General features: G+C 49.1%; 1 protein-coding gene across 1 annotated transcript in view; it reads right to left on the bottom strand.

The window, feature by feature from the left end:
- Positions 1–15,928: 15,928 nt before the first annotated feature.
- Positions 15,929–26,665, bottom strand: part of LOC140428165 (E3 ubiquitin-protein ligase SIAH2-like) — a 46,090-nt gene continuing 35,353 nt past the window's right edge. Inside the window, exon 2 of the mRNA XM_072514315.1 lies at positions 15,929–23,670. Coding sequence (XP_072370416.1) covers positions 23,119–23,670 — 552 coding nt within the window. The 3' untranslated portion in view covers positions 15,929–23,118. The remainder of the gene's footprint in view (positions 23,671–26,665) is intronic.

Raw genomic sequence — 26,665 nt, 5'->3', positions numbered from 1 at the left:
TGTAGGGATTCTATGGATATACTTTTATGGATTGGGGTTTGGGTGGGAGAGAGGGTGACTTGGGATTGGGGGAGCTGGGAGCAACAAAGCAGATAATATGTTGAGCGGGAGTGACACTGGGAGAGTAGCAACCAGTAACAGTGGGAAATGAAACAGTGAGTAAAGAGTGGGAAATAGTTTTCCCTGGTGGGTGAAAAGGGGATTGGTGACAGAAAGATGCCAATACACCAAGCATTCCATTGTACATGACCATCAACTCTCTCCTATAGGCCTCATTTGATTCCTCTGCTGCAGAACCCATGTGTGCCCTCTCCCTTTGGTGAACTGGAATACAAGCGATCCTTCCCCCTGGCCTGGCTTACATACAGATGCCGACTCAAAACAATCCTCTAAACGTTGAATTGTGCCCGTATCTGAGCTGATGGTTATATGCGTCAATTCATTTAAGTGATGGAACCTCTTCCGAGATCTGTGTTCTCACTCTTCCTCCCTGGTTTGCTGTGGTTGGGCAGGAGGCACTTCTTGGGTGACTGAATCTGCAGGAACAAATTAGGGTGAGGAAGTTGGCTGGATAGGAAGCAAGAGGTCAATGAGCAGCTTAGTCACCATACCGGATAGCACAATAACTAGGAGTTCTGCATAAGGCAGGAACTACGGTCATCCTCAATGTTCTCAGTGATGCTGGACACTATGGACTCTGTGGAAGCTGGTCCCGTGATATGGAGAACCATGTGCACTGTGGGGCTTAGGCGATACAGTCAAGCTTGTCCCCCACTGACTATGTTCTGCTTCCTTCTTTTGTGTACCACCTTGCCCTTGGAAGAATGTCAGTTATTGTGTCACACTGTTTAATTGATGTGCCTGCCATAGTTGAATAGCTAGCGGTATGTGGAAACAATGGGAGTTGGGTGTGAGGCTGACAGAATTGCAAGCAGTGTGAGAGTGAGGTGGTGTGTCTGGTTGGTAGGTCTGAGTTCTGACTGATTGACATTGCAAATGAGTGAGTGAAGGAGTTGTGGTACACTGAGCATTGTGACAGGTTGGTGGTGCAATGGGTAGGAAATGCTCTTTGAGGATAAGGCCATAAGACCATAAGAGATAGGAGCAGAATTAGGCCACTCGGCCCATCGAGTCTGCTCCACCATTCAATCATGGCTGATATTTTCTCATCCCCATTCTCCTGCCTTCTCCCCATAACCCCTGATCCCCTTATTAATCAAGAACATATCTATCTCTGTCTTAAAGACACTCAGTGATTTGGCCTCCACAGCCTTCTGCAGCAAGGAGTTCCACAGATTCACCACCCTCTGGCTGAAGAAATTCCTCCTTTGTTTTAAAGTCTTTAGTCCTTTAGTCTGAGATGGTGTCCTCTGGTTCTAGTTTCTCCTACAAGTGGAAACATCCTCTCCACGTCCACTCTTTCCAGGCCACGCAGTATCCTGTAAGTTTCAATAAGATCCCCCCTCATCCTTCTAAACTCTGAGGACAGACCCAGAGTCCTCAACCGTTCCTCTTACGACTTCATTCCAGGGATCATTCTTGGCCCTTTCCAAGGCCAGCACATCCTTCCTTAGATACGGGGCCCAAAACTGCTCACAATCCTCCAAATGGGGTCTAACCAGAACCTTATACAGCCTCAGAAGTACATCTCTGGTCTTGTATTCTAGCCCTCTTGACATGAATGCTAACATTGCATTTGCGTTCTTAACTGCCGACTGAACCTGCACGTTAACCTTAAGAGAATCGTGAACAAGGACTCCCAAATCCCTTTCTGCTTCTGCTTTCTGAAGCATTTCCCCATTTAGAAAATAGTCTATGCCTAAATTCATCCCTCCAAAGTGCATAACCTCACATTTTTCCACATTATATTTCATTTGCCACTTCATTGCCCACTCTCTCCCCCTCCCCCCCCCCCCCCCCCCAAAACTCCACGGGCAGCCGCTGATTACTAATGCCTCAGCCGACACACTGTGAAACCAGCTGTCAAGCTGAGAATGGGCCGGGTGACCGGAGCTTGGTGAAGTGATTCGGGGACGACGACTGGAGGAGACGGACTCGAGAGTGGTACTCACTCGAGGGAGGTTTGGGGGGGGGGGGGGGGGGTGTTGGATATGTGGCGGCGAGAGAGATAGACAGGAGGAGGGGACTGGGCTCCTGTGTCCAGTGGTGTTCTGCAGCGAACGGTGTGCTGGCTCCCTCACTGTTTGTAGTGTACAATAACGATCTGGGCCTTAACGTGGTGTTCGCAAATGACACGAAAACTGGCGGTGTGGTAAACAGCGAGGAGGAAAGCCTTGGATTACGGGGGGGGGGGGGGGGGGGGGGGGGGGATATGGACGAGGTGGTCAGATGGGCAGAACTGATGGCTTTTGTTTTGGTGCAACATCGTGGGCCGAAGAGCCTGTACTGTGCTGTATCGTTCTATGTTCTATGTTCTCCTAGCTTGTCCAAATCCTTCTGCAGCCCCCTTGCTTCCTCAATACTACCTGTCCCTCTACAGATCTTTGTATCATCTGCAAACTTAGCAACTTCAGTTCCTTCTTCCAGATCATTAATGTATATTATGAAAAGTTGTGGTCCCAGCACATACCCCTGAGGCACACCTCTAGTCACCGGCTGCCATCCCCACTCTCTGCCTTCTGCCAGTCAGCCAATCCTCTATCCATGCCAGGATCTTATCCTTAACACCATGGGCTTTTAACTTATTTAACAGTCTCCTATGTGGTACCTTGTCAAAGACCTTCTGGAAATCTAAATAAATCACGTCCACTGGTTCCCCTTTGTCTAACTTCCTTGTTACCTCCTCAAAGAACTCCTACAGAATTGTCAGACACGACCTCCCTTTGACAAAGCCGTGCTGACTCAGTCCTATTTTACCATGCACTTCCAAGTACTTTGTGATCTCATCTTTAATAAGACTCTAAAATCTTACCAATGACCAAAGTCAGGTTAACCGGCCTATAATTTCCTGTCTTCCGCCTCCCTGCCTTCTTAAACAGTGGTGTTGCATTAGCCACTTTCCAGTCCTCTGGGACCCTTCCTGCCTCCAGTGATTCCTGAAAGATCATCACCAATGCCTCTACAATTTCCTCAGCTATCTCTTTTAGGACCCTGGGGTGTAGTCCATCCGGTCCAGGTGATTTATCCACCTTCAGACCTTTCAGTTTCCCCAGAACCTTCTCCTTAGTAATGGTCACTGCACTCACCTCTGCCCCCTGGTTCTCCTGGAGCTCTGGCATCCCACTGGTGTCTTCCACCGTGTAACTGATGCAAAGTAACTATTCAGTTTGTTTGCCATTTCTTTGTTTCCTATTATTACTTCTCCAGCCACATTTTCCAGTGGTCTAATGTCTATTTTTGCCTCTCTCTTACCTTTTATATATTGAAGAAAACTCTTCCTATCTTCCTTTATATTACTAGCTAGCTTGCACTTATACTTCATCTTCTCCCCCCTTATTGCTTTTTTAGTTGTCCTCTGCTCGCTTTTAAAGACTTCCCAATCCTCTGGCTTCCCACTAATGCTCGCCACTTTGTAGGCTTTTTCTTTAGCTTTTATGCTGTCCTTGACATCCCTCGTCAGCCATGGATGCCTTGTCCTCCCCTTAGCATGTTTCCTCCTCCTTGGGATGAATTTCTGTTAGGATGCATTAACTGATTTTGACCACTCAGGTTAGGGCATTGAACTTATTGTGGCATTGCTTCCAGGTCATTGGGCTAGACTCTGGGAATTGACCTCCCAGGTCACCCGCTCCCATTCTCTTCAGAGGGTGTTTCTCCCACAGCTACATGGCTTCTCGTCTCCTGTCAACATCACATTAAGGCTTCCAACACCACAGCCTGGGAGCCCTCTCTCTGCCCTAGTATTCTATTTATTCTGTTTCTACCTGTAGCCAATTGCACTATAGGTAATCAACGGCATTTCCCTTTTCCTGAGTGCAGCTCCCCCTTATGAAGGACAGACTGTCTTTAAGAAGTGTAGGCTAGCTGGGACCACATGCTAGCCATGCATGTTGCTGGGCCCCTTGTTGAATGTTCAGCCAACCAGCAAAGGTTTGTGTGCTGCCTGCCTCAATGGGATCTGGTGTGGGCAGATCGCGAACCATGACTCCAGCACATGCCGACAGAAGGAAGCTTTTTGCCTCCAAGTGGACAGAAGTGGTCTCAATTTAACATCTCATCAATATTTTCGTACCTTAAAGAGAGAAGCAGTCCCTCAGTTCCATCCCATAATATCAGGCTGGATCGTGTACTGAAGTCCACTGGAGCAGGACCTGAACCCCTGACCTTTGGACTTAGAGGTAGAATTGGAACCAAGCAAAATGTGCAGTAATGGACCAGACTCAGAAGTAGCAACAGCACAAATCCTAACCATTAGCACTGTTTATGTGTCCGAATCTTTGAATATTTAAAGCTGACCAGGCAAATATGTAATGGAAGGATAAAACAACATTGGTTTTGCGGTTCTGAGGTCCTGAATATGTTTCAGCTGCTTCATCAAGGGCAGGAGGAAGGGAAACATCTGAGGTGGGGCAGTGGTTAGTACTGCTCCTTCTCACACCAGGGACCCGCGTTCAATTCTGACCTTGGCTGACTGAGAAGAGTTTGCACATTCTCCCTGTGTCTGCGTGGGTTTCCTCCAGGTGCTCCAGTGTCCTCCCACAGTCCAAGAATGTGTAGGTGGATTGCCATGCGAAATTGCTCCTTAGTGTCCAAAGACGTGCAGGTTAGGTGGGGTTATGGGGTTACAGGAATAGGATGGGGGATTGGGCCTAGGGAGGGTGCTCTTTCAGGGTGTTGGAGCAGACTCACTGGATCAAATAGCCTTCTTCTGCACTGCAGTGATTCTATGGATACTGTTCCACAAGGACCCTGATCCTTTGTTAGCAGTCGGATGCCTCCACTCGGTGTATGTGCCCTCCTATTGTATTTGGGCATCAGGAGAGTTGGGGAGATTGGCGGGATGGCATTGCATGACTGAAGTGTTGCCTTGCCGGTAATCCCACCGCCCCATCTACATGAGGCAGCTACACCTATGCATGAGTACAACATTCCTGGCGGGAAGTGGAACCACTGATGGTTGTCATCCAGAAAGAAATAATTTGAGTATAAAGCTTGTTTTACTCACGCATCCCTCCCCCACCCTGCAAACGTCAATCCAATGACTTTTTATCTTTCCCGATGGAAAGGCAAAGTTCCTGCCGCCCTCTTCCCACCTCCACAGTCCACAAGGCACCCAAAGGACATTGGAAATTACAGCTCCCATCAAACACCTGCTCCCCCTAGATTTTAGGAGGCGTGTGGAGTGGCAAACTTCCCGAATTCCTACCCTGCCAGGGGCTGATGGGAGAGTGACAATGCTAGAATTTGGGGGATCCATTGTAAAAACTTCGTGGGGAGGTTGAGAGCTACCAAAACCACGGCGGGGTCTTTGACTTTGCGTTGTTGCATAAAACGGACCATGTCAGATGGATGAAAATGGGGGGACAGGTATAATAACATCGCCACTTTACGCTGGGATCCCAACACCAACCTTACCCCCGCGGGTTTCCTGAGCTTTCAGGCACATTTATTAACAATCTCCAATCAGGTCATTGCGCTGAGTTTAACTTGCAAATCTCCCGGCTTGGGGCTGACCTTGGCAATGGAACACATTTGCCATTCACGCCGAGTCGAAGGGCTGAAGGCAGAAAACGTCTATCAAAACAGCTGGTTAACAGCGAGCTATAAGACTTGCCTGGGTGACTGCAATTATGGAAAATGGGCTGCGCAGCTTTTCCCAGCAGCCATTGCCCTTCAGCACCGCACGGGTCATGTGCAGCAAAAGCTCCTCGTCAAATGGCAAATGTAATTTTTCACGGCCATAGCGACCTTGTTGTGCTCCGTTTTATTAATTAAACCGTCCCCTCACCCTCATATCAACACCACCCAGAGCAAAAACAAGCTTCAGATGCAACACTCCGTGCTCTTTCAAATGATTTACACTACAGGTAAATGTCAGAGCCGGTGGAAAATGAAAACAGAAGCTGGTGCGATTTTAGGATTAACGTAAAGATATGAAATGTGAAATCTAACTGAAGGCCTGACAGGGCATAAGAAACCTTGTGTGATGTAAGATTGGTGATTATAATTGTTGCAAACATCAGTCGGTGTTCTCGTGTTAACAAATGATAAACATCCCCGGTTCTAATTGCTCCGCCATTGGTGGCTGTCCTTTCATCTGCCTGGTCCCCACTCGCTGCAATTCGCTCCCTAAAATGCTCTGCTTCTCTCTCGATCCCTCCTCCCTGAAAACGCGAGGAAAGGTCTGAGATCTCCACTCAGTTTCCCTCTCCACCGTTGCTGCCGGGCCTGCTTGAGTATTTCCAGTTATTTTTATTTCAGATTTCTAACATCCGCAGTATTTTGTCCTTAAGTCCTTCCTCGATGACCTAGTCTTTGATTCACCTGTCCTCCAGTTTCAAAACGATGTTCATAGATCATAGAATTTACAGTGCAGAAGGAGGCCATTCGGCCCATCGAGTCTGCACTGGATCTTGGAAAGAGCACCCTACCCAAGGTCAACACCTCCACCCTATCCCCATAACCCAGTAACCCCACCCAACACTAAGGGCAATTTTGGACACTAAGGGCAATTTAGCATGGCCAATCCACCTAACCTGCACATCTTTGGACTGTGGGAGGAAACCGGAGCACCCGGAGGAAATCCACGCACACACTGGGAGGATGTGCAGACTCCGCACAGACAGTGACCCAAGCCAGAATCAAACCTGGGACCCTGGAGCTGTGAAGCAATTGTGCTATCCACAATGCTACCGTGCTGTTGTTTTCAGTAAGTGTGGGATCACACGGCCCTGATTTCTGTTAGTCTGAGAGTGAGTTCATTTCATTGCAGATCTGATGTCTGCACACGTGAGCAGTGGTGCAAATCCTGATGCTTGACTACATAAGATCCAAGTGCAGACAGCCGAGAATGAAACCAGATATTTGAGAAGTCTTGTGAAAGCCCGTGGAGCTTATTTTCAGTGTCCTGGCCCTTGATCCATTATTTTAACCTGTTTACACAACAGGTGCACAGCTTCGCAAGTGCAGACTGCGGTCTTACACCAGCAAATTGGCCAATTTGCAGAAAGCACTCAGTACAGTATCATCCCCATGACCCTACATGGCAAACATCCAACTAAACCTTGTTATCTAAGCTCTGTAAGTCAGTGTGGAAATTACGTTTTGTCTCTGTGTCTCCTAAACAGCACTGAGCAGTGAAATATTCAATCACAGTCTCTAGACAGAGAGAGTACATTCATTCTCTGTCGGAGCCTTGTTCCCAGCTATGACTGAAGAAGGTAAGAGAATATTGAAATGCTAAAACCCCTTCACAAGTGATATTTCTCTCCCCAGATAAAGATCCTGATTTTGGAATTAGACAAAAGCCTTGGAAAAGTACCTTCACTGCTCGATCACAACTACCGAGGCCAGAAAGCTACTGAAAGGGATGATACTCCCATGAGCCAATTATCCAAAAGACGAGGTTTATCTCTTAAAAGATATCAGTTGTGTGCCATACAATAGTTATTGGTTTTGGAAAGTAAAAGTAAAGTTGCCATTGTCCCAGATGACCATAGGCTGCTTTCCCCTTTGAGGGGGAGAGCTGACTGGTGGTGGTTTAACCTGAGGGTCACCACCCCTCAGGTAAGGGGCAAGTTTGAGAAGGCAGGGCCTTCATGAATAACCTCAGCTGGTATGGGAATTGAACCCGAGCTGCTGACCTCACCCTGCATCACAAACCAGCTGCCCCACCAACTGAGCTAAACTAACCCCCTTTTTTTGGAAAGACAGATACAGCGGAAGCACACCTTCAGTGAGTGCATTACATGTACAGAATGGGTCTTGGTCACATCTCAAGTCCCAAATCCCGTGGCCTTTTTGCCAGCTACACTCGCGTTCTTTGCTGGCAGATCGGTTAATCAGGGGTTATAAATGACACATGCGGCTGGTGCCATTAAAAGGCAGCCTTAAAGAGGAAACGCACCCGAGCTGAGGGCAACTATCACTGTAAGTACAACAGAAAATCTAAAACAACCCCGGAGTTTAGAATCAAAACAAAGTACTGAAAAAAGAACTCAGCAGGTCTGACAGCATCTATGGAGGGAGAAACAGAGGTCACGTTTCAAGTCCAAAATGACTCCCCTTCAGAACTCCGGATTTTAAACGCTGTGCTCCAGGTTTAGATGCAGACATTCGGCAAGAGGAGGGGGACATTCCAGCCACCAGGAAACAGGAAGAATGTCAGGCAAGCTTCCCAGTACAGGTAAGCAGGTAAGCTGGGGTGACATGAGTGCCAGAGTCTTCACTGACATGAGTGTACGTGACTACAATTGAGTCATTACTGCACCACAGGAAGTCATTCAGCCCATCATTCAGCCTATGCTGGCTCTCTGAAGGGCCAATTAATCCCATTCCCTTGTTTATCACCATAGTCCTGTGTTGGGCAGCTTCCTCAAATTCTCATCCAATTTCCTTTTAAAAATCATTGATCACCTCTGCTTCCACCACCTCACACAGTGGGTTCCAGGCCATTACGACACGCTGTGTAAAAACGTTCTTCCTTACATCTTCCCTGCATCCCTTGTCCAAAACCAAGCCCTGTGTCCCCTAGTCCTTATACGAGAAGCTAATGGGAACCGTTTTTCTTTCCCCACTGATGCACTATCAATTACAATGAGACAAGAGTAGAGTAATCAAGGCTTTATTATGAAGAGATGTGTAGCCTCCCGCAGCTGCTGCCGAAATGGCTGCAGCTTGGAGAGCCCACACATTTATACTCTGCCTACTGGGCGGAGCCAGCAGGCAGGGATCTACCCCCGTACCTGTAGTACAGGGGCCTTACCGTAATACCCCTTGTATGCGGTAAATACAATATAACAGTGGTGACTACCACATTCACCCCCTGTTAAAATAAAAGTCCAGCGGGGGTGGTGGAAAACTATTTACATTCAGGTGTTTAACATTTTAAGGAAAAGTTTACAAATTCAGACGATCGGGCGCCTTGATCCGTCATTGCGAGCGCCGCAGTTCTGGTTGCGATTTCGGCGTCAGTGACTCCAGGAGCGTGTCGACCTCATCTTCATCCCCGGGTGGGACCAAGGGGAGGACGGATCGTCCTGGAGCGAGGCTGTGGTGGGGTGCGCTGGGGGGAGGGAGGGTGGCGCCGGGGCAGATGGGGGGTATGTGGGGACCTAGCTGGTGCCAGGTCCCTGAGGGAGACGGTGTCTTTGCAGCCATCGGGGTACGCTACGTGGGTGTACTGCGAGTTCGCGTGAAGTAGCTGTACCCTCTCAACCAACGGGTCGACCTTGTGTAGCCGCACACGCTTGCGGAGGAGGATGGGTCCTGGAGCTGCCAGCCACGTTGGGAGCGAAATTCCGGAGGTGGACTTCCTGGGGAAGGCAAAGAGACGTTCATGGGGAGTTTCGGTAGTCGCACTGCAAAGGAACGACCGAATGGAGTGAAGGGCGTCGGGGAGGACCTGCTGCCAGCGGGAGGTTGGTAGATTTCTGGACCGTAGGGCCAGCTGGATGGCCTTCCAGACCGTCCCATTCTCCCGCTCCACCTGCCTGTTTCCCCGGGGGCTGTAGCTGGTCGTCCTGCTCGAGGCAATGCCCCTGTTGAGCAGGTACTGGCGCAGCACATCGCTCATAAATGAGGATCCCCGGTCGCTGTGGACGTAGGCAGGGAAACTGAACAGAGCGAAGATGGTGTTGAGGGCTTTGATGACGGTAGCAGACGTCATATCGGGGCAAGGGGCGGCGAAGGGGAATCTGGAATATTCGTCGACCACATTAAGAAAGTACGTGTTTCGGTCGGTGGAGGGGAGGGGCCCTTTGAAGTCCACGCTGAGGTGTTCAAAGGGGCGGGAGGCCTTCACCAGGTGCGCTCAGTCTGGCCGGTAGAAGTGCGGTTTACACTCCGCGCAGACCTGGCAGTCTCTGGCGATAGCCCTGACTTCCCCGATGGAGTAGGGCAGATTGCGGGCCTTTATGAACTGATAAAAGCGGGTGACCCCTGGGTGACCGAGATCGTCGTGCAGGGTTCCGAATTGGTCCACTTGTGCGGTGGCACAAGTACCTCGGGAGAGGGCATCGGGGGGCTCGTTGAGCTTACTGAGGCGATACAAAATCTCGTAATTGTAGGTGGAGAGCTCGATCCTCCACCTCAAGATATTATCATTTTTGACCTTACCCCGCTGTGTGTTGTTGAACATGAAGGCAACCGACCGTTGGTCTGTGAGGAGAGTGAATCTCCTGCCGGCCAGGTAATGCCTCCAGTGCCGCACAGCTTCAACGATAGCTTGGGCCTCCTTTTCGACGGAGGAGTGCCGAATTTTGGAGGCATGGAGGGTGCAGGAAAAGAATGCCATGGGCCTGCCTGCCTGGTTGAGGGTGGCGGCTAGAGCGACGTCTGATGCATCGCTCTCGACTTGAAGCGGAGCATCTCGTCGACCCCGTGCATCACGGCCTTGGCGATGTCGGCCTTGATACGGTTGAAGGCCTGGTGAGCCTCGGCCGTCAGTGGGAAACCGGTGGAGTGGATGAGTGGGCGTTCCTTGTCCCCATAGTTAGGGACCCACTGGGCATAGTACGAGAAGAAGCCCAGGCATCGTTTGAGGGCCTTGGGACATTGGGGAAGGGGGAGTTCCATGAGTGGCCGCATACGGTCGGGGTCGGCCCTAGCACTCCGTTCTGGACCACATAGCCGAGGATGGCTAATCGGTTCGTGCTGAACACGCACTTCTCCTTGTTGTAGGTTAGGTTGAGGACTTTAGCGGTGTGGAGGAATTTGGAAAGGTTAGTGTCATGGTCCTGCTGGTCGTGGCCGCAGATGGTGACGTTATCCAGGTACGGGAAGGTGGCCCGCAGTCCGTACCGGTCAACCATTCGGTCCATCTCCCGTTGGAAGACCGAGACCCCGTTAGTGACGCCGAAGGGAACCCTAAGGAAATGGTAAAGGCGGCCGTCCACTTCAAACACGGTCCGCCTTGCGAATGGGGAGCTGGTGATAGGCAGATTTCAGGTCCACTGTCGAGAAGACCCGGTACTGTGCAATCTGATTGACCATATTAGATATGCGTGGGAGGGGGTACGCGTCGAGCTGCGTGTACCGATTGATGGTCTGACTGTAGTCAACGACCATTCTGTTTTTCTCCCCAGTTTTCACAACTACCACTTGGGCTCTCCAGGGTCTGTTGCTGGCCTCGATAATACCTTCCCTTAGCAGCCACTGGACTTCAGACCTAATGAAGGTCCTGTCCTGGGCACTGTACTGTCTGTTCCTGGTGGCGACGGGTTTGCAATCCAGGGTGAGGTTTTCAAACAGAGAAGACGGGTCGACCTTAAGGGTCGTGAGACCGCAGACAGTAAGGGGTGGTAGGGGCCCGCCAAATTTCAGGGTTAGGCTCTGGAGGTTGCACTGGAAGTCCAGGCCGAGTAGCAAGGCAGCGCAGAGGTCGTGGAGGACGTAAAGCCGGAAGCCGCTGAACTCTACGCCCTGGATGGTGAGGGGGGCGGTGCAATAACCCCGGATCGCCACGGAGTGGGATCCGGAGGCCAGGGAGATTCTCTGGTTAATGGGGTGTACCGTGAGGGAGCAGCGCCTTACCGTATCTGGGTGGATGAAGCTCTCAGTGCTCCCGGAGTCCAGAAGGAAGGATTATCTTGTGCCTGTCGACCTTCACTGTCGTCGACGCGGTTGCGAGGTTGTGCGGTCGGGACTGGTCGATCGTGATGGAGGTGATACGCGGCTGGTCAGCGGCAGTTGCAGGCGATGAGCGGCCCGATGAGGTGGCCGACGAGCAGGGGTCCTGAGGTGGGGAAGATGGCGGCGGCCACGGGCCGCACGTGTCCTGAGGCGAGCAAGATGGCGGCGGCCACGGGCCGCACGTTTCCTGAGGCAGGCAAGATGGCGGCGCCCACGGGCTGCTCGTGGTGTGAGGTGAGGAAGACGGTGGCGCCCACGGGTCGCACGTGGGGAGTGCAGGGACCATAGCGGCGATCGAGCGGGCCTGGCACACAGCAGCGAAATGTCCTTTCTTCCAGCAGGCCTTGCAGAGCGCGCTCCGTGCCGGGCAGCACAGCCGGGGGTGTTTTGTCTGTCCGCAGAAGTAGCACTTGGGTCCCCCGGGGTTGGTTGTTTGCTGCGCGGTGCAGACCTGGGGTTGGCGGGGGGCAGTCGCTGATGGGGTCCACGATGGGGTGTTCGCTGGCGGGGTCCACGATGCCCAGGAGGGGTGGGCCGTGCGGTCGGGGGCATACGCCTGTACATTGCGTGAGGCGACTGTGAGCGAGATCGCTAGTTTCTTGGTCGCCGCGAGGTCGAGGGTTGCCCCTTCTAAGAGGCGCTGGCGGATGTAGGCCGACCCTATGCCCATAACGAACGCATCTCTAACTAACAGGTCAGAATGTTCAACGGCCAAAGCGGCCTGGAATCACAGTCTCTCACCAGGGCGTGCAGGGCACGCCAGAAATCGTCCACCGACTCACTGGGGAGTTGATGCTGCGTGGACAGGAGGTGCCTGACGTAGATTTTGTTGGTCTGCTGAGTGTAGTTCTCCTTCAGTAGCACCATGGCCTCAGCATAGGTCGGCTCGTCCCGGATGAGGGGAAAGATATCGGAGCTCAGCCGCATGTAAAGGATCTGGAACTTCTGTGCCTCTAAGGGTGGTTCTGTCGCAGATCCGATGTATGCTTCAAAGCAAGCTAGCCAATGTGCAAAGGCCGACTTGGCATTGTCTGCTTGAGGGTGCAGCTGCAGGTGATCAGGCTTGATGCGGAGATCCATCGTTGTAAAATCTCTGTGTAATAAATTGATGCACTATCAATTACGACGAGACGAGAGTAGAGTGTAATCGAGGCTTTATTACGCAGAGATGTGTAGCCTCCCGCAGCTGCTGCCGAAATGGCTGCAGCTCGGAGAGCCCACACATTTATACTCTGCCTACTGGGCGGAGCCAGCAGGCAGGGATCTACCCCCGTACCTGTAGTACAAGGGCCTTACCGTAATACCCCTCGTATGCGGTATATACAATACAACAGTGGTGACTACCACATCTACCTTATCTAAACCTGAAATAATCTTGTACACCTTTATTGAATCTTCTCTCAATCTCCTTTGCTCCAAGGAGAACAATTCCAGCTTCTCCAACCTAACCTTGTAGCTAAAATCCCTCATCGATGGAACCATTCTGGTAAATCTCCTCTGCATAACGCTGATAAAAGTTTAAAGCCCTCACAAGACCAGCTTAATTAAGTCACCTGACTCGTATCACTCATTATTCTCTGCTTTGCCAGGCCTGGCTGCAATGCCCAGAACCCTGTTAACTGTCTATTAATTGTGGTTGATTTTATACAGGTGGCGGGCATTAACTGGTCATTTACCTGTGCACTTATAAATAAACACATGCCTCTCTTCCACAGCTATGTCCATGACTGGGTTTTCCTGTAGAGGATGCACGCAGTGCCTGCCAGGATGCTTGGGGCCTTCTGTGAACCAGTGAGCAATGGGGGTTGGGGGCTGAAGTGCATCATAAATTTGGCCCAGGAAGCTACGGGCCCGAGAAAAAGCTCACAACCTCGCCCTGCTGGACATGGTCCAGACGGAGATGTTATGCATAGGAAGACTGATGGTGATCCACACGGACATTGTAAGAGTACTGGGCTGTCCTCCAGTGAATTAGTGCACAACGTCAATGGAGGATTTCAACTTCAACTTGTGAATTGTCTTCATACATGGCATTGAGTGTGCAGATAATTGTGGAGTGAATGGTCAGTTCTCAGTGTACCATAGGAAACCCCACGGTGACAGACCCTCCGGTGAATTTTTCAGCAGTCTCACTGAGAGCTCAGACTCCTGCCACCTTGACTCTATTGTCCAGCATCTCCTTTATCTTATCAAGTCAAGGGGGAAGAGAATGGATAGTGACCTTGAAGGCCTCCCAGCACACACACACTGTTCTTTCACAGATTAGTGAGAGCATCAAGGTTCGGCCCTCATGAGTGTGGCATTGGCCCCATGTTGTCCTCTTATCAGAATGACAGGGCACTTGCCTCTCAACCCGTTCTCATGTTGGTCCTGTTGAACCAAAGATCCTTGGCTAAAACTAATTTGCAGCAATCTGCACATTGCCATAGCTCTTTATACTCGCCAACCATGGCCATCACAAGTGAATTCAGTGAACTGACAGCCTCTGAGGTCAATGGAAACCACTTTGTAGAATAAACATACCGGAACACAAGATGGGCATTATGGCACAAGGGTGATTTCTAGTGTCGACGTGACAGTCATATGACCAGTTGTGAAATCAAGAATGGAGCTTCAGGCATCTACCATAGACACTAACAAATGCCTGGACCAATAGGCGTCTCTCACACTTCCACAAAATAATTCAACGCTGTCACGCACATTTAATACAAGAGGTACATCCTGTCATTTCTCCCCCGTTGAACGAGGCAGCCAAAACATTTACTACTGAGGTTCTTCGAGGCAGCCTTTCAAACTGGACATCAAAGGAAATAAGATATCCTGTGGCAGAAAATGTGACAGGAAAATAATCTTTTTCACATAGCATGTGGTTGGGGTCTGGAATGTGCTGGCTGGAGGTATGGTGGAGGCAGGTTCAATTGAGGTATTCAAGAGGGCATTAGATGATTATCTGAATAGAAACAATGTGCAGGGGTACTGAGAAAAGGGAGAAGAACAGCACTAAGTCATGATGCTAGTTTGCAGAGCCAGTGCAGACTGGATGGGCCAAATGGTCTCCTTCTGCACCGTAACAAGTACGAGGTCTTGCACTTTGGAAAAAAGAATAGAGGCGTGGACTATTTTCTAAACGGTGACAAAATTCATAATGCTGAAGTGCAAAGGGACTTCGGAGTCCTAGTCCAGGATTCTCTAAAGGTAAACTTGCAGGTTGAGTCCGTAATTAAGAAAGCAAATGCAATGTTGTCATTCATCTCAAGAGGCTTGGAATATAAAAGCAGGGATGTACTTCTGAAGCTTTATAAAGCATTAGTTAGGCCCCATTTAGAATACTGTGAGCAATTTTGGGCCCCACACCTCAGGAAGGACATACTGGCACTGGAGCGGGTCCAGCGGAGATTCACACGGATGATCCCAGGAATGGTAGGCCTAACATACGATGAACGTCTGAGGATCCTGGGATTATATTCATTGGAGTTTAGGAGGTTGAGGGGAGATCTAATAGAAACTTACAAGATAATGAATGGCTTAGATAGGGTGGATGTAGGGAAGTTGTTTCCATTAGCAGGGGAGACTAGGACCCGGGGGCACAGCCTTAGAATAAAAGGGAGTCACTTTAGAACAGAGATGAGGAGAAATTTCTTCAGCCAGAGAGTGGTGGGTCTGTGGAATTAATTGCCACAGAGGGCGGTGGAGGCCGGGACGTTGAGTGTCTTTAAGAGAGAAGTTGATAAATTCTTGATTTCTCAAGGAATTAAGGGCTATGGAGAGAGAGCGGGTAAATGGAGTTGAAATCAGCCATGATTGAATGGTGGCGTGGACTCGATGGGCCGAATGGCCTTACGTCCGCTCCTATGTCTTATGGTCTTATGGTAACAATTCTGGGAAAATAACAGTCCCCAACTGCAGCAGGAAAAGGGCATTTACTCAAGAAATGTAAAATTGTATGTTTGTCAAGGAACGTCAATTAATCCATGTTCTTTGACCAAAGGCCAAAAATAATAAGTACTAATTCTAATGATGGTCCGTCAGTACCTCTAAGTACTTAGCTTCCTGAGTTTCATACAATAAATGTTCCAACATATCTGCATTTCTCATCTGTAGACTTCCTCTTAAATCTAGGTGCTGTACGGAGGATGCCATTGTAAGGAACAAGACACATGGGTGAAACACAACAACAGATGGTTTAACAATCCTTTTATTCACTTATGAAATAATAAGTCACCGGCTGGGAAGACAGACATCTCTCTCAACTGAAATAATCTGACCAACTAGCTCTCCTTCAGTGAGCTTTCGCGTAACATTGCAAATAAAATCACTCGGACAGACAAACTAGTTTATAGATCAAATTTCACAGTCAGTAATAATGTTGTTGGGTGTGTAAAAAGATTCATAGATTTGAACTTCAATGTCATTATTTAATTGCATTTCCAGCACTATGTGCCACAAGATTTAAAAGATTGAAATAAAGGGAACATCAGTATTTTAATATATTTTGTTCAGGCAGAAAGAATAGTAAAAAGATTACCAGAAAAGATTAATCGGGAACAATAAAAGAGCAATTTCTCGACCAGTACGCACCATGAATACTATGAGATTTAGAAACTATGCCGAATTATCAAATGTTTGTATCCGATGGGTGCAATTGACTTATTGAGGACACAGTAATGGAAATGAAGAACTTGCATTTGTCCAGCACCTTTCAAAACCTCAGGCAACCCCAACTGCTTTACAGACAACTGTTTATTTTTGCAGTGTAGTTGCGGTTGTAAAGGAGAAGGAGCAGCCAATTTGCTCACAGCAAGTTGCCACAAACAGCGATGTGATCGTGACCAGATCACTTTATCTCAGGTGTGGGTTGAGGGTTGAATATTTGAAAGACAACAGGAGCAATTCTCTGGGGTTGCTAGCCAGAGGCGGGAATCGCGGTGGCCCTCTGAATCGGCACGAGGGCAAAAATGGGATTCTTGCCAGGCATAAAACCTTTTGCGAGATCGCCAGCTGGCCCTGATGAGGTTCCTGCCAGCCATGAGGTGGTTCTCACCCAGAACAGGCAAGAGGTTGTTAACAGCAATTTACATTCATCCAAATGTAATTATCAGGCTGGTAGCCCAATTCGGGCCGGCCTCCTGAATTGCTCCAGCAACCCCCCTCCCCCTACGAAGCCAGGAGTCCCACTGGCGTGAATTGGTGCAGGTCCTGACAATCAGGCACCTGGCACACCAAGGGGCAGGGCAAAAGGTGAGTACCCTCCCTACACTTGCCTCCAGGGTGCCAAGGGGGTCCTTCAGGGGAGGTGGATGTAGGGAGGGGGTGCTTGGGCTGGAGGGGCTCAGGACTGGTCTTTCCAGGCAAGTATCCTATCTGTAGCCTTGAAACTCATTAAACTGTCTTTCAGCGTGTCAAGTTCCAGTTTAAAATCTTCCCTCTGAGGTGTTAGAATCTCCCATCATGTCAAAATTGATGATCAGTAAGAAGAAAGTGAAAGTTGTTTCCTCTGTAGCCTTAAAACCTTTAAACTTTCTCCCAGCATGTCAATACAGCAGTTTAAAAAAAAAGAGGCTGTCTCTTTGTTCTGAAGAGCTTCCTAGAAAGATCAGGTGCAGGGGCAGCACTCTGCCGGAGTAACTAGTATTTCTAGGCAGCTCTTCAGAACAAAGAGACAGCCTCTTTAAAAAAAACTGCAGTGAGAAAGAACACCTGATCAAAAGAGGAAGCACTTTAGAGGTAATGGACGCCTGTAGAGCTAAATAAATAAACAGTGATATGCCTTCCTTTGAAACTTCCTGGACCTGTCAGTCAAGAGGATTGTCAAAGGCAATGGTCTGTGAAATTGAACGTAAACAATGCAGTTCAAAGTTTTTAGGCTTCTAAGGCAATGGAATTGACTGATAAAAACATTTGAAAGGTTTTCAGCACATTAAAGGGAAGTCTTTCACCTTCTTCTTACAGATCATTGATATTGATTTTTTTTGTCTTTTGCCATTGAATAGCACATCAGCGTCGCTCCCCGCACCAGCGGGATGCAGTACTGATTCTCCATCAGCAGGAGTACTTAGACTCGAAAGGGGAGAATTGTACGCAGCATCTCTGATGGTGCTGCATTCCCTTAGTACTGCACTGGAGTAAACCTTATTATGTGCTCCAGTTTCTGGACTGGGACTTGAATCTACATACACCTAGCTTAGAGCCTTGACTGACATCTATATAACAGGATCTAGTATAATACATCACTAAAGGATTACGTGTAGGAGTAAATTAACTGTCAGACCAGTACAAAATATAGAAGTGAAAGTAATGACAATAAAATCAGTGAACCCAGAACTAAAGAACCCAATTAATACACAGTAAAGGTACAAAGAATTGTGGTGAGTGAACATGATATTCAGCAATTTTTAGTTGATCATTCAACCATGCCGTTGTCATCTCCAGACTAGCGTCTTGGGTGGCACTTTGTCACCCTCCATTAAACTCAACGTCATCCAAAACTCTTGTCTGTACTCTATCCTGCATCAAGCTGTATTTCCCTGCCAGCCCCTATCCTCATTTGTTCCCTCATCATTGCAAGTTTAAAATTGTTGTACCTTCTTTTAAATCTCACCATGGGCCCACCCCTCCCCATCTTTGTGATCTCCTCCAACTCTCCAACTGCTGCACTCTTCAGTACCTTCCCATTGGCGGCTGTGCTGTCAGCAGTCTCTGAAATCCCCCTCCCTCTCCACCTCCCACTCACTCCTTAACATCGTCCTTTAAATCCGTCTCTTTAATCTTTCTTCTTCTATGGCTCAAATCCTGTTTAATTTGCAAAGTAACATTTTCTATGCGGAAAGGTGTTACATAAAAACACACTGTTGATGATTGAGATGACAACACAGGACCATGTAGTGTCTAACTGCAAAGCAGAGCTCACCATGGAGTTAATCACAACCCAAAATCTACCCAGCGCAGAAGAGGAAAGTCACCTATGTAAGGTGCAAAGATGCAAGAAAGCAGACAAGATCCCGAAAGGGCTACAGATCACAAACCCACTCAAGTCGACCTACAACACAGACTACGCTGAGAGACTCTGCCGTCGCACCTCTCTCACACTCCTCAACCACCTCGTACGCCAGCTCTACAGCAGACGACGCAACCTGGAAACCAAGATAGAGGCCATATTCTCAACTTGCGCTCAGGATGCAGCAGACCAGCTGCGGAACACCGTCAAACAGATGAGACAACGATACTATGCCACATATATGCACACCAAGAACAGAAAGCTTGAGAAACTTGGCATCACCACCAGCAGCAACCAAGCCACCCCCAGTGCCACAGTAGAAAACAATACAGGGAAATCTATTGTCAACTTGTCAGACTACACCCTTCAACCAGACGAAATCGAAGTCCTCAGCAGAGGGCTCAATTTCTGCACCACCACCAAAATGGACCCCATCAGTCTCGCGGCAGACACGGAGGAATTCATCAGGCGAATGAGGCTCTGGGAGTTCTTCCACAGACCCTAAGAGGCCAACAGCGAACCCAAGCAGACTACCAATGAACCGGAACAGCAGACCGAGAGATCTGCGGTGCGGCAACCGAAGAGGAAAGAGTCGAATTGGACCCCTCCGGAAGGCCGCTGCCTTAGACTCGACATGTATGCTCAAGCCGTCAGGAGTCGCGTCAATGCCAGATTCATCAGTCGCATTCACAAGACAGCCCCGGACGTCACCCAAGCACAACGCAATGCCATCCGCGCTCTCAAGACCAACCGCAGCATCGTCATCAAACCAGCAGACAAAGGGGGGGCCACTGTCGTACTGAACAGAACGGACTACTGCAAAGAAGTATACCGACAACTGAACAACCAAGAACACTACAGACAGTTACCCGCAGATCCGACCAAGGAACACATCCGCCAACTTAACAGACTGATCAAGACCTTGGATCCAGATCTTCAGAGCACCCTACGTGCTCTCATCCCACGTACTCCCCGCATTGGAGATCTCTACTGCCTTCCGAAAATACATAAGGCCAAAACACCAGGCCGCCCTATCGTTTCAGGCAATGGGACCCTGTGTGAGAACCTCTCTGGCTACATCGAGGGCATCTTGAAACCCATCGTACAAGGTACACCCAGCTTCTGTCGCGACACGACGGTCTTCCTACAGAAACTCAGCACCCATGGACCAGTTGAACCAGGAACATTCCTCGTCACAATGGACGTCTCGGCACTCTACACCAGCATCCCCCATGACGACGGCATTGCTGCAACAGCCTCAGTACTCAACACCGACAACTGCCAATCTCCAGATGCAATTCTGCAACTCATCCGTTTCATTCTGGATCACAACGTCTTCACCTTCGACAACAAGTTCTTCATCCAGACGCACGGAACAGCCATGGGGACCAGATTCGCACCCCAATACGCCAACATCTTCATGCACAAGTTTGAACAGGACCTACTCACCGCACAGGACCTTCAACCGACGTTATACACCAGATACATCGATGACATTTTTTTCCTTTGGACACGCGGCGAAGAATCACTGAAACGACTACACGATGACATTAATAAGTTCCATCCAACCATCAGACTCACCATGGACTACTCTCCAAAATCAGTTGCATTCTTGGACACACTCGTCTCCATCAAGGTCGGTCACCTCAGCACTTCGCTTTACCGCAAACCCACGGATAACCTCATGATGCTCCACTTCTCCAGCTTCCACCCTAAACACATTAAAGAAGCCATCCCCTATGGACAAGCGCTCCGTATACACAGGATCTGCTTAGACGAGGAGGAGCGTAACAGACATCTACAGACGTTGAAAGATGCCCTCGTACGAACGGGATATGGCACTCGACTCATCGATCGACAGTTCCAACGCGCCACAGCGAAAAACCGGACTGACCTCCTCAGAAGACAAACATGGGACACAACTGACAGAATACCCTTCGTCGTCCAGTACTTCCCCGGAGCGGAGAAACTACGCCATCTTCTTCACAGCCTTCAACACGTCATTGATGACGATGACCATCTTGCCAAGGTCATCCCCACACCCCCACTACTTGCCTTCAAACAACCGCGCAACCTCAAACGAACCATTGTTTGCAGCAAACTACCCAGTCTTCAGAACAGTGACCACGACACCACACAACCCTGTCACGGCAATCTCTGCAAGACGTGCCAGATCATCGACATGGATACCACTATTACACGTGAGAACACCACCCACCAGGTACGCGGTACATACTCGTGCGACTCGGCCAACGTTGTCTACCTCATACGCTGCAGGAAAGGATGTTCCGAAGCGTGGTACATTGGCGAGACCATGCAGACGCTGCGACAACGAATGAACGGACATCGCGCAACAATCACCAGGCAGGAATGTTCCCTTCCAGTCGGGGAACACTTCAGCAGTCAAGGGCATTCAGCCTCTGATCTCCGGGTAAGCGTTCTCCAAGGCAGCCTTCAGGACCCGCGACAATGCAGAATCGCCGAGCAGAAACTTATAGCCAAGTTCCGCACACATGAGTGCGGCCTCAACCGGGACCTGGGATTCATGTCGCATTACATTCATCCCCCACCATCTGGCCTGCGAAATCCTACCAACTGTCCTGGCTTGATACAATTCACACCTCTTTAACCTGGGGTTACCCCATCTCTGGATCTGTAAAGATTTAATCACCTGCTAATGCTCACATTCCTAGCATTGTTTGGCATCTTTGAATTTGTCTATATATGTGTTTCTGGAACAGACCTCTTCATTCACCTGAGGAAGGAGCAGCGCTCCGAAAGCTAGTGACATTGAAACAAACCTGTTGGACTTTAACCTGGTGTTGTAAGACTTTGTACTGTGCTCACCCCAGTCCAACGCCGGCATCTCCACATCATACCTATGTAAGGGTAAAACCAATAGGTCTTAGAAACTGGAGTCCTTCAACATAACTTAACGTAGGTGTCACAAAATCCCATTGCATAGAGCCTGCATTTTCAGCGCAACAGGTGTTGCTGTGGGTTTAAGATAGCGACCGCATTGCTTGCACAACACTGTGATGCGGGCCGAGTCATTTTCGTGAAGTTGTTAACATTGGTGCTGAGGGCACGCACCGGAGGTCATGCAGGGCAGGAAGATTGTGGCCTCAGTCAGCGTGGAATTCTAATTGGATGTCAACACTGCCATTTTCCCACCAGCCACGCCTTGTCAACTGAACATGTTTTCCGCAACAGGAAGGACTCCCCCATCAGCGCTATTTAAAGGGACCATCAACCATTTACAGCTTAATCGCTGATTGATTTCTATTGGCTTTTACTGAGCTAGCAGAAATGTTGGAAATACAAATTGGAGAGATGTACAACAGGCTGCTGACTTGCAATCACCTGAAATACACTTTGCCACAAAATCCACCCCAGCGTCATACCCAGTAACCCATTGAAGAGACAATATAAATCAAAGGGTCAATTCTAGAGAGGGTGCAGGAGCAGAGGGACCTGGGTATATATGTGCATAAATGATTGAAGGTGGCAGGACAGGTTGAGAGAGTGGTCAATAAAGCACAGTATCCCAGGTTTCATTAGTGAGGCATAGAGGACGAGAGCAAGGAGGTTATGTTGAACTTGTATAAGACACTAGTTAGACCGCAACTGGAGTATTGCATCCAGTTTCAGGTGCTGCATTTTAGGAAGGATGTGAAGGCATTAGCGAAATTGCCAAAAAGATCCACAAGGATGGTTCCTAGGATGAGTATCTTCAGTTATGAAGAAAGATTGGATTAAAAGGAAGAATGTGCAGGGTTATGGGGAGAAGACGGGAGAATGGCACAAAGCAAATTGCTCATTCAGCGAGCTGATACAGACACAATGGGCCGAATGGCCTCCACTTTTACTGTAACAATTCTACGATTCAGTTGTACACTTAAGCACTTTACCATGATGTTAACTATCATTTCAAATCCCCTTGAGGCAATGGAACAAATGTGAAAATCTGAAGTGGATCGTCCATACTTAAATCAGGAAAAGTCGGTAGTTCTGGGAATAATGGTTGGTATTTACAATAAATATTATAAAGCAGTTAGATTTAAAAAAAACGTTACATTTTTTAAGGGATTGATAGCACATGGTTTCTGAGCTTGGGAAAATTGTTCCCAAGAAGATATGTCCCCAATATCATATAATGCTGTGCATATCAGTGCTTCAAACTGGATTTATACAAAGAGCTGATGAGAGTGCTCATGTATGTCCTGACAATCTGAATCATGGTTTCCTCAGTGGGACCGGACAAACAACCAGTCATCCATTAAAAAGAGAGTAAATTCACAGGTTTTGCAAAAATGCATCTGTTTGGAAAAGCTGCTGGGATAAGTACGATGGACAGTCATTGTTGCCTGTTGTCAGCATGTGGATATTGTAACATTAATGGCAAGGCTTCCATTATCGGCAAACAGCTGCGCAATCACAGTGTCAAAGACCAGGCTATCGGTGCTTGTACTGACTGAGGCTGGGCCCTCGGTAAGGCCCCGCGGGGTCGCCTCCCAGGTCAGTCGCCGGCGGTTGCGGTTCAGCACTAGTCGGTAGCAGAAGCCCTCGGCCTGTCTGGACGTCCCCAGCAGCAGCACAAAGAGCAGGAACCGCTGGCGCCCCTCGTGCCGTTCCTGCTTCTCCAGCACGAGCACAAAGTGGTGGCCAAGGCAGGACTGCACCGTCACCCACCCTGCCGCCCCCGGGAGGTGAATGCCGGTGGCCAGGAACACGATGCTCTCTCCCCGGAGGGTCGCGACGCTGCGGTGGCTGACGGCCAAGTGGGGCAGGAGGGCCTTCAGCGGTCCCTCCCACTCGCAGGAAGCTCCGGGGCACGGGCAGGAGAGCATGCGCCGCTCACTAATGTCTTCGCCATTCCCTGTTGCCGTCTGGTGCAGTGAGAAGGTGCTTCCGGTTGCCAGGTGCTTGAAGTTAGATTGCAAGGATTTTGGGCGGGGAAGAGAAAAGAGACAACATAGCAAGTTAATGTTCATCAATAATCATTGCTACAAATACTCAATAATAAATAACGCTTTGACAGCAACCCTGTTCATTTGGGGTTAAAATCTGATATAAGTAGGTTTAAGTGAATCGGTCGCAGTTAACCATTGCCTCCCTTAACCACCCAGTCAAACAGGCAAGAAGGGAATTAAATAAACGCAGGCATCATTCAATAAAAGGGAACTTGGAAAGACTGTCGCAAATATACAATAATGCCTTTGAGTAATGTCAGTGTGTAGGTTCAGGGTATGCAGCCTGAAATTCTGAGACTGTAAGAGTGGGAGAGCACATTATCTGTCGTAAGATTATCTATAATAAGTGAATTCACATTTATCATTGCTGTTGCTTTGCAAATCCTAGTCTACATTTGAAAATTTCAGGTTCATTGCTATCAGTGGCCAGCAATTTACAATGAATATCAATTTCCACAGTTGAGGACTGATGTTATTCAATGTGCCCGTTAAAGCTTTCGCTGCTGAATCAAAATTAAACCTGTCATGTTTAAAGTGTAGCAGATGGATAACCAATAGCACACGGGACATCACTCATCTTCCCAAACCATTCACTAGCATTTTTACAAAGCCCTAGACTGTTACCTCTACTTTCAGCTGCAAATGTAATTTCAAATTGGGACATTTTCTTTTGCTTACTGCGCTTCATGTTGGAAAGCAAATATTAATGTTAAAAAGACTGGGGTACACAGGAGGATGCCCCAATTTAAAGGAGGTGATGATGGAGCAAAACAAAAGGCTGAGAGTTTCAGGACAGGAATAAAGGACAAGTGTAAAGAGTGGATATTTACAAGTATCCATAGCTAGCCAACTGGCTTCATAATGACATATAAAGAGTTGAAAAATGCTGGGTGATGCTCGCATTCTATGTTTGCACACATAGGCTGGTTTAGCACACTGGGCTAAATCGCTGGCTTTGAAAGCAGACCAAGGCAGGCCAGCAGCACGGTTCAATTCCCGTACCAGCCTCCCCGAACAGGCGCCGGAATGTGGCAACTAGGGGCTTTTCACAGTAACTTCATTGAAGCCTACTTGTGACAATAAGTGATTTTCATTTCATTTTCATTTCATTTCATTTTCAAATAACTAAATGCTTGCATTCTCTTGTTCACAAGAGATTAAGTGATATGAGCTGTTTAAGATGATTAGGGGATACCAACTGAGGAAGCGGGCAGCGACAAGGGAGATTGGTAGGGTGAGGGATGAGAGGGGCAAGGTGGTGTTGCACCCAGAAAGGTGAATGGGGTGTTTGAGGCCTTCGACAGAAGATTGTATGAGTCGGAACTCCTGCCTGGTGAGGAAGGCATGAGGCGGTTCTTCGACGGGCTGGAGTTCCAAAGGGTGGAGGAGGAGAGGTGCAGCGAGGGGGGGCCCCGATTAGGCTGAAAGAGGTGATGGATGGTGTAGGCTCGATGCAGGCAGGGAAGTCCCCGGGGCTGGATGGGTTCCTAGCCGGGTTTAATAAGAAGTTTGGTGTGGAGCTGGGGCCTCTGCTTGTGGGGATATATAATGATGCGAGGAGGAGGGGGGTGCTGCCCCCACAATGTCTCAGGCGCCCATTCTGCTGCTCCTAAAGAAAGATAAGGTCCCAGAACCGCTTGGATTGTACTGCCCGATTTTGCTGCAAAATGTAGATGCGAAGTTGTTAGCGAAGGTGTTAGCGTCGCGGTAGAGGACTGTGTGCCGGGGGTGTTAGGGAGGACCAGATGGGGTTTGTGAAGGGGCGGAAGTTGTCAGCAAATGTGCGCAGGTTGCTCAATAATATTATGATGCCCTCAGAGGGGCAGGAGGTAGAAGTAGTGGTGGCAATGGATGTGGAGAAATCGGGTAGAGTGGACATGTTTGTTGGAGGTGCTGGGTCGGTTCCGGTTTGGCCGGCATTCGTGGATTGGGTTTGGCTGCTGTATAGGGCTTTGATGGCTAAAATCCGGATGAATAGGATGAGTTTGTGGTACTTCGGGCTGCGTTGGCGGACGAGGCAGGGGTGTCCGCTCTCCCCGCTGTTTTTTGCTCAGGCGATAGTGCTGTTGGCAATGGCACTTAGGGCGTTGAGGGATTGGAGAAGGATTGAGCGGTGGGGTGAGAGGTGGTCGAGCACAGCACCTCGTTGTATGCGGACAATCTTCGGTTATACATTTCGGACCCGGTGGGCAGCTTTGATAGGATCATGGAGATCCTGAGGAAATTTGGCCATTTTTCGGGATATAAATTGAACATGGGGAAAAGCAAGGTGTTCCCGGTTAATGCTTAGAGGGCAGGAGAGGAGGCTAGGGGAGTTGCCGTTCCGGGTGATGGGGGTGAGTTTTCAGTATCTCAGGATTCATGGGTAACAACTGGTGGAGAGAATGAAGGTGGACTTTGGGAGGTGGGATGTGTTGCTGCTGTCACTGGCTGGGCGCATGCAGATGGTTAAAATGACGGTGCTGCCCAGGTTCTTGTTCGTGTTCCAGAAACCTCTCCATCCTTGTTCCCAAGTCCTTTTTTAGGGAGGTGAATGGGATAATTTCGGGATTCATGTGGGTAGAGAAGACCCTGTGGTGAGGATGGTGTTTTTGGAGCGGGGGGGGGGGGCTGTGTGGGTGCTGGCGTTGCCGAGTATGATGAACTATTACTGGGCACGAATATTGCAATGGTGAGGAAATGGGCAGTGGAGGAGGGATCGGTTTGGGGGTGGATGGAGGTGGTGTCGTGTAGGGGAACGAGTTTGAGGGCACTGTAGTTGGTGCCCCTTCTGTTTTCGCCCGTCTGATATTCCATCATCCCGGTGGTGGTCTCAGCGTTGTGAGTATGGAACCTGTGCTGGCAACACTTCGGGTTGGAGGGCATGTCGGTGTGGGCGTCAATATATGATAATCACAGTTTGAGCCGACGGGGCTGGATGCGAGGTTCCGGGGTGGTGGCAGGTGGG

Source organism: Scyliorhinus torazame, chromosome 8 (genome assembly GCF_047496885.1).
Source record: "Scyliorhinus torazame isolate Kashiwa2021f chromosome 8, sScyTor2.1, whole genome shotgun sequence".
Taxonomy (NCBI): Eukaryota; Metazoa; Chordata; class Chondrichthyes; order Carcharhiniformes; family Scyliorhinidae; genus Scyliorhinus; species Scyliorhinus torazame.
Note: the sequence above shows the minus strand (reverse complement) of the source record. Positions and strands in the feature narration are given on the sequence as shown.